The following is an 8522-nucleotide window of genomic DNA, read 5'->3' on the forward strand; positions in this document are numbered from 1 at the left end:
GCCAGGAGCGTATTTCAGTCACATGTGGCATTCAGCTTCCCTGATTCCCAAAACCTACGAGTAGGAGCTTTAGGGTGCAGACCAATGGCCTGTGAGGGTGTTAAAGCTGGATGCAGTGAGGTGCAGGGGTAATGTAGAGCTGTCTGAGGCAGTGCCTCCCAGGCTTCTCCTTGCAGTCAGTGGAGTGGAGGATACGATCACCTGACTTGTCTTAGCTAGTCACATAAAACAAAAGAGGATCTGTGCAGCATAAACATCTGCACTTACTGGACAAGAGATCATAGGATAATAACATCACTGAGTAGACCCTTGGGAGGTCTGTGGGAAAACCCTCTGCTCAAAGCAGGGTCAGGTATATGGTGAGACTTGGCTTCTCAGGGCTTGGTCCATCTGGGTCTTGAAAACCTGCAAGGATGGGGGACTTCACAATCTCTCAGGGGGACCAATGCTTGTTCCAATGCTTGGCTAGCCTCATGGGGAAAAAGGGGAGGCCCCCCCTGGCTGTGCGGTGCCCCTCAGCCATCCCTTCTCCAGGATGAAGAAGCCCGTCAGTAGGAGCCCTTTCCCTGAGCGGAGGCCTGGGAGAATTTTTCAGGAAAGACTAAAGCAAAGGCGCCGTTGAGTCCCTCATCCCCATCTGTCTCTGCTGCTGTGAAACCCCCTCCCCATTCAGCAGCAACTGGCATGGGCCTTGTTCAGCCTTTTACTGCAAACGCAGTGACTGAAGCTCTTCATTTTGCTCTGGATGTTGCCTGGAGCCCCCCTCAGCTCCAGGGGAGCTTTGGCTTTCCTAAACACATGTCCTCAGCTCAGGTCATATTTCTAAATTCCTCCTTCATAGCCTGTCCTTGCTTCCACCTCCTGATCGCTGTGTCATGGCCCCCACGTGTGGCCCATCCCTGCACCAGCCGCACTGCCCAACACATGCCCCCACGGCCCCTTCATCAAACACTGCCCAGGACGGGGTGTGTTTGGGGTGGGGAAATGTCCCCCACCAGAGCCCCCATGTCAGACCTCAGCATCCATCCCCACCAACTGTCCTGCTTTCACAGCTCACCAGAGTCTGGCCCCAGCCAGGCTGCAGCCTTTTCACATACAAGGGTTCCCAGACAGCCCTGCTCTGGGTTCTGCCAATTTCTGGGCAAGAAGAGAGGCTGGGGCAGGGCTGGCTCTTCCCCCAACACAGGCACTAAGACCAGCAGGAGGAAGGAAATGGGTACAGAAGAAAAACACCCATAAACTGGAGTGAGTGGGCAGTACTGGAAATAACTATTGAGAGAGGCTGGGGGGGATGATAAATGCTCTGGAACACCTTTTTGATCTGTCCTTGTCACCAAAGGCACAGACCAGCCTTTGCTGTCCTGCACCTGTATGTCTCGGCTTCCTTCCATGATATCTGGTTCTGCACCACACACCCACTGCAGCGTGTCCTCTCCCTGCGTGGTCATACAGCTCAGCTAACATTGGTGCTCTCCTCTGCCAGACACTTTCCAGCCCAGTCCAGCCTATCCCCAGCTCTTCTCATCTCCCCTGTCCCCTTCCCATCTCAGCCCCACGGAGAGGCCCAGTCTGGGCTGCAGGGTGCTGCAGAGCTCTGGGCACTCACCCCACAGCCCCAGGCCCTCTGAAGGGCACAGCAGCTGCTGGGGGACAATGGCATGAGGAAATGGAGGTCAGTGAAACTGCGGGACTCCCTGTCTCATGTCCAGATGGTCCTGGACCAAGTCACCAGAGACTGATTGTGCCCCCTCACTGTCGGCCCCTGTCCCCAGGCCAGCAAAAAATTCCAGGTCCAAAGACAGAGCATCCTGTCCCGAGGGGGTGCGTGCAGAAAGAGTTTTCTCTTTTTCATGGATTCTTCCCTGCAGGCACAGAAATGCTCCCTTGCTCTTCTCCAGTGACATCTCTGCTCCCCAGACACCCTTTCCTCACATAAGTGTGTCCATGATGGCCTGACCAGCTGTTCCTGGCTCTGTCCCCGTGCTCCCTGCAGGGCCCCAAGCTGGCAGTGCTGCTCTGCAGAGCAAGGGGACTATGGTGCCCTGGGATCATGGGGTAATCCTCCACTGGCCATGCTGGTGGGGGTGAGGAGCAGACCCAGGCAGATGGGGTTCACTGCTTCTGAGGCATTTTCCATCTTCCTGGATGGCTCAAGGACAAAGGACGGGATTGGGCAGGACCGTGGGGTGTCTCCAATGGCACAAAAGGCAATGGAGGGCTGCAGTAGATCCAGCCCATGGGCTTTCCCAAAGGTTGTCCTGAACCACTCTCCAGTCTTGTGTGCCTTTGCCTCCTGGCTCCTCACAGCCTCTCCAGAAATTTCAGAGCTGTCATTACAGCATGGTGTCAGCAGGTTCACCTTTGCCTCCAAGGGGACTCTAACTTGGGTAATCACCCACTTTATGAGGTTCCACTCACTGCCCCCCCAGACTCACACACTGTCCCTGGAGATCCCCTGAGCTCTCCTGGCAGCTCCCAATTCCTCTCCAGAATGGCATCTGCCATCAGCCCCACTGCAGGTGGGACAGTGCCAGGCAGGTACATCAAAGACCAGTTGCTGTCTGCATGGACATGTGCAACCAAGAAGGGAGGTCTTGGTCCAGCCCTTGGCCCCTAAATAGATCCCACTAGGTCTCTGCGCTTGTCCCTGTGAAACCATTAAGAACCACAAAGCAGCAAATGTCTTTTTGAGGGAGCAGATTCTTGAGTATATTCCCGACACCAGCTTTAGAAGAGGTGCCCAGCCTTCTGGTACTGCCCTGAGGAGCCCCTTTGGTGATGGTGGTGCTGACATGGAGGCCAGCTCTGCACCGTGGTTCACATGCCTGCTCCTGCCTGCAGCAACTGAGGTGTCACTATGGACACAATGGGACTGTCAAACACTACATAAGAGCTTGGAAGTGAAACAAATGCAAGGGCACAGCAGGACAGTGTGGAAATGAGGTGACCCCAGCACTGAAAAGGCCACGTCCTGCTGCTGTCCTTGGCCATGGCTCCAGGGAAACAGCAGCCCCAGCTCACAGGCAGCAGAGAGGCAGTGCCTGCCGAGGCAGTGAGGGGCAGCCCCGAGGGGCACTGAGGCTGCTCCTCCATGGGGCAGCTGGGCCCTTGGCTCCTGAATCCCTTCTGCCTGCTGGGGCTGGGCCCCCAGATCCAGAGGAGATCTAAGCGAATGGAGGAGAGGCAAATGATCATGGTCTGGCTTTTCCAGCTATGCAAAGAGCCTGGTTCCTTCTGTACATTAGGATTTGAAGACAGAAAAAAAATGGTTCTAAGACTAAGAAGTTGTATGAATAATACATGATTACAATAATTATTATGTTTAACAAACACGATCTAAAGAAAAAGAATAACAGAAGATAGGCTGGGAATTTACTGTATTCCCAGGAGTTATATGAGGATGGCTGGCATCTTATTCATGGTGGAGTAATGTGTATTCATATAATTTCCTCAGGGCATCCTTGATATCCTGGTTCCTCATGCTGTAGATGAGGGGGTTCACTGCTGGAGGTACCACTGAGTACAAAAATGACACCACCAGGTCGAGGGATGGGGAGGAGATAGAGGGGGGTTTCAGGTAGGCAACCATGCCAGTGCTGATAAAGAGGGAGACCACGGCCAGGTGAGGGAGGCACGTGGAAAAGGCTTTGTGCCGTCCCTGCTCAGAGGGGACCCTCAGCACAGCCCTGAAGATCTGCATGTAGGACAGCACAATGAAAACAAAACATCCAAAAGCTAAACAGGCACTAACCATGATAAGCCCAAGCTCCCTGAGGTAGGAGTGTGAGCAGGAGAGCTTGAGGATCTGGGGGATTTCACAGAAGAACTGGTCCAAGGTGTTGCCTTGGCAGAGTGGAATTGAAAATGTGTTGGCCGTGTGCAGCACAGCATAGAGAAACCCAGTGCCCCAGGCAGCTGCTGCCATGTGGACACAAGCTCTGCTGCCCAGGAGGGTCCCGTAGTGCAGGGGTTTGCAGATGGCAACGTAGCGGTCATAGGACATGACGGTGAGGAGAGAATACTCTGCTCCAATAAAGAAGAGAAAGCAAAAGACTTGGGCAGCACATCCCAAGTAGGAGATGTCCCTGTTGTCCCAGAGGGAATTGTCCATGGCTTTGGGGAGAGTGGTGGAGATGGAGCCCAGGTCAAGGAGGGAGAGGTTGAGGAGGAAGAAGTACATGGGGGTGTGCAGGTGGTGGTCACAGGCGATGGCGGTGATGATGAGGCCGTTGCCCAGGAGGGCAGCCAGGTAGATGCCCAGGAAGAGCCAGAAGTGCAAGAGCTGCAGCTCCCGTGTGTCTGCGAATGCCAGGAGGAGAAACTCAGTTACAAAACTTCTGTTGGACATTTGCTCCTCTGGGTATGGAGGCCTGTCGAAAAAGAAAAAAGCAGTTCAGGGTACAACTGATTTTTTGTGCAAAACTTCCTTCCAGAAGACCTTCATGCATCTCCCAGGCTGGAGGTCTGGTGTTTGCTGGCTGAGGGGGCAGTGGAGAGCAAGGGATTCTGCTGTGGCCTCTGCAGGAGTCAGTCCTGCTGTGCACCAACAGGCAGAGAGGAACCCGCAGTCATCGCTGCTTAACTCCACTTGGGAAATCCAAGAGATTTCAGCCTTGTCCCTCCCAGGGCCCCCGGCTGCAGAGCAGAGCTGTGGGGCTTTGCTCTTCCGGCTTTGGCTCCTGTTGCCCTGTCCTACCTGAGGAGTGCGTTCTGAAGGCAGACAGCCTGGACATTGCTGCTGCGCTACAAGTGCTCCATGGAGAGTGCGGGGGTGCAAATGGGCAGAGCCTTAGTGCAGAGTGAGGAGAGCCAGGCTGTCCATCAGACTTGCTCTCAGCTGCCCTGGGCTTGCACCTCTGGAATCTGCAGGAGGCTCACACCCAGCTGTTGCCTTGACAGGAAATTGGATGCTGCTGAGAGCAGAGGAATCCAGGGATAGGCTGTCTGGTAAAAAGAGCCGGGTTTATCCCCATCCCATGGTCAGCATTTCCCAGAGACCCAGAGGCTTGAAGGGGCTTGGGCACCTTGCTGCCATGGACACATCTGCATGGCAGGACCTGCAGGGCCAGTTGCTGAGCTGCAGCTGAAAGCCCCATCCCCAGAGAGCCTGAAAACAGGAGCAGCAGCAGCAGGGGCAGGTGGAGAACCAAGGAGAAATGCCCCAGTGCTTCTGCCAAGGGAGGCCAGGCCAGGGAGGGACAGATGGGCACTGGGGAGAGTCTCCTCTGCTGCAGCTCTGGCTGCACAGGAGGCAGCTCCTGCCCTGGACCATGGGGCCTGGAGGGCAGAGGGTCTGCTGGGTGGGGGAGAAGACCAGGGGGGCTTGTTAGGTAAAAAGCACTTTCACTGAAGGGTAATAGGGAGGTCCCCAAATACCACCCTCGCCCAGATAGTGCTGTCAGCATGTTTCATTCCCTGTGAATGACTCTGGTGCCTGGAGCTCTCCCAGCCTGGAGCTGTTTCTCTTTTCCCTTATCTCCTCCCTGTCAGTGCTCACAGCCCCCATCCCACCCGCTGTGTGCTCAGCTCTGCCCTGCAGACCCCTCCTGGCAGCAGGGGCATTTCTGTGTGTGCAGGGACTCAGGAGAGGCTCAGACATCTGCAAACAAGAAATGGGTTGTTAGAACCTGCTCCAGAAAGGAGAAATAGATTCCCATCTCCCAGTGCCCACCAGTAAAAAAGAGGACACTTACTGTGTTGTGAAGATTTCTCCTCCAGTGAGCTCTCAGCATCCTGCCACTGCCGTCTGCCTTTCCCCTCTCTGTGCCCGGCTCCTCTGCCCTCGGTGCCTGCAGGCAGTGCCCTCAGCCCTGCTGCGCTTTGCAGAGGAGCTGCTCCTGGGCAGAGCTGTCTCTCTGCAGCGCTGACCACTTGCCCTGAGCTCCCTCTGTCCCAGGACTCCGGCCCAGCTCCACAGCACAGGACCAGCCCAAGGCATTTTAATGACCCCTCAGGTGGGTTTGGTGATGTGTCTCTGAACATCAGACACTGAGAAGCTGCTGAAAAAACCTCTGAGGAAGTCAAAGTTAGATTCAAACTGCAAAGTTTCTTGTGGCTTTAATGGGTCCCACTGAGGGACACTGTTGACAAAGCCTCCCCAGGCTCCACTTAGAGCAGAAATGTGGAGGCAGTGATGGCAGGTAGGGAAAAGCAAAGGAAAGGTGGCTCTGATGCTGAGGAAACCTGCATGTGTTTCACGAAGCCAAAGGGCCAAGCCCTGAGCCCATTAACCAAGGGGCCAAGGTGTGACCCCCAGCCCCTGGGAAGGGAGATCCTGTCCCTCACCCATTGCTCAGGGCTCTTCCTGGGGCAGTGGGCGATGGAGATGTGCACCTGCCAGGCCCCTGAGTAGGGACAAGGGGGCAATGAGGCCCCACTGCTGCAGGGGACTGTGCCTTCTCGTAGGCATCAGTGGCAGAAACACCAGCTATGGCCAAAGTCAGGAGGAGGTTGACTCAGTTGGGGATTTTCAGCTTTTCTACAACCCTCTGTCACCTCCACCATGTGATAGACAGTAAACTGTTTGTTCATCAAATTCCATTAAAGATACTGGGAGCTCGTGACATGTTATTCCATAAACTATGTAGGCCTAAGCTTAATCTTAACTATTACACTGTGTAACGACTAACTGACTGCAAGTGCTTATCTAAGTTAAAATTCTGAAGCAAGGACTCCTACTATGCAAAAGACTGAAAAGAGGGAGAAAGGGAAGAAGGACAAAGGGGAGAAAGACAAAGGGGAGAAGAAGAAGAAAAAAGGGGGTAGTGTCTATATTCTGTAAGATATAAACAAAAGCTTTGTGAGCCACTCTCAGGAAAGCAGGAAATACAAGGAGTTGGTGACGCGAGGAAGACCCGGATGGAGCGACCCCCTAGCTGCAAAGTGCGCAGACGCAGAGTACGCCCCTCAGAGAGACCCGATACCGGAAGGCGGAGGATATAAAAAAGACGGACCCTCGGGAAGTGAGTGCGCGCCGTTGGTGGAGCAAGGACTCCCCGGCCGGCCAGCGCTGTTTTGCTTGTTGCCGCTTGCTAAATAAACAATTGAAATTTTGATTGGCTCTGACTCACATCAATTTGAGAAATCTACTTATAACAAAATTGGTGCCGTGACTCGGATAGAGGCAATCTGGTGGGAAGCCCCATACGGGGAGGTGCGCCCCGCTGAGTTCAGCGGCCCCGGCTGAGTGCTGTCACATCACACCCTCTACCGACGAACTCCAAAACTCGGCAACAAGCAAAAGAATACCGGTAACCCCGTAATCTTTGTGCACGAAGCCCCGGACAAAGACGCAGGGTTGCGTGAGTATAGGCCGGTTACTGTTCGGTTGGGTTTGGGTTTCCTGGAGCGTGGTGTGTGAGACGCCCAGCAGGGCGAAGCGAGTGCGGACCCCTCGGTAGTGCATCTCCCATATCCCGCGAGGGACTGGGTCACAAAAAGGGGGAAGCGAATTGTGTGAGTGTGTGAAGGCGCTCCGGAAGATGGGACAGAAGAAGAGCAAGCCTTCTGATCCCATGGGTGGTGTGGGACCCAAGGTGAGGTACCCCAAATACCACCAGATAGCCCTTTAGGCTTAATGTTAAACCATTGGGAAAATTACCCCTTTAGGCGGGGTAAGGACAAAGTAGAAATGATTTATTATTGTATGGAGGTTCGGGGAGGGAAACAAATCAGGGGCGACCATCTCTATTGACCTGGGTTTTTTTTTTTTTTGGGGTCCTTTGAAGAGTGGGTCTGTCAAGCCTTAAACATTTATGTCAATTCAAAGGAAACCCTTTAGTTTGTAAGAAAGTGAATATGCACAGGCATATGAATGATATGCAGTATTAAAGGCTTTACAATTACTAAAAGAAAAAGTGGGAACTATATATACCGATTCTAGATATACCTTTGGAGTAGTACATACCTTTGAAAAATATGGGAAGAGTGAGGCTTAATCAATTCTCGGGGGAAGGACCTAGTACATCAGGAGTTAATATCACAAATTTTACAAGCTATACGAGGGCCCAGCAAAATTGCGGTAGTACACTTAAAGGGACACTAGAGGGGGCTCAATCCTTTAGTACAGGGAAATAACCTTGCTGATCAAGAAGTAAAGAGAGCAGCACTATTAGCACTACACTTGGATGATCCGATAGAAACCAGAAAGCGGTGTATTAATTGTGGAAATAATTACCTCCCCTGTTATGCTTGCTGGGACGATTTCGGGGTAGACAGCATAGAATGTGTATGTGAAAGACCAGGGTTTAAGTAGTGCTTTTTCCATGGAAAATCCTATGAAACTTTAAACTTTACTATTCAAGAACAAACAAAATTAAATCAAATGGGGATTAAACAGAAAGCTAATGGAAAATGGGAGCTCCCGGACGGCCGAGAAGTTCTCCCAAAACCCATAGCTACCAAAATAATACAACAATTCCATAAAAACACTCATTGGGGAACTCAGGCATTAGTGGATCAATTTACAACTAAATACATGTGCATTGGGATATATGATATAGCCAAACGAGTGATAGGAGAAT

The 8522-nt window shown here is 52.8% G+C and overlaps 1 protein-coding gene across 1 annotated transcript; it reads right to left on the bottom strand.

Annotated features, from left to right (window-relative positions):
* Positions 1 to 3412: 3412 nt before the first annotated feature.
* LOC141936091 (olfactory receptor 14A16-like) lies at positions 3413 to 7904 on the bottom strand. The gene is made up of 3 exons (XM_074852815.1): positions 7889 to 7904; positions 7204 to 7225; positions 3413 to 4370 (listed from the first exon to the last, which is right to left on the bottom strand). The coding sequence occupies exons 1-3, from the start codon at positions 7902 to 7904 to the stop codon at positions 3413 to 3415; spliced, it is 996 nt and encodes a 331-aa protein (XP_074708916.1).
* Between the last annotated feature and the right edge of the window lie 618 nt (positions 7905 to 8522).

This window comes from Strix uralensis, chromosome 31, assembly GCF_047716275.1.
Source record: "Strix uralensis isolate ZFMK-TIS-50842 chromosome 31, bStrUra1, whole genome shotgun sequence".
NCBI classification, from domain to species: Eukaryota; Metazoa; Chordata; class Aves; order Strigiformes; family Strigidae; genus Strix; species Strix uralensis.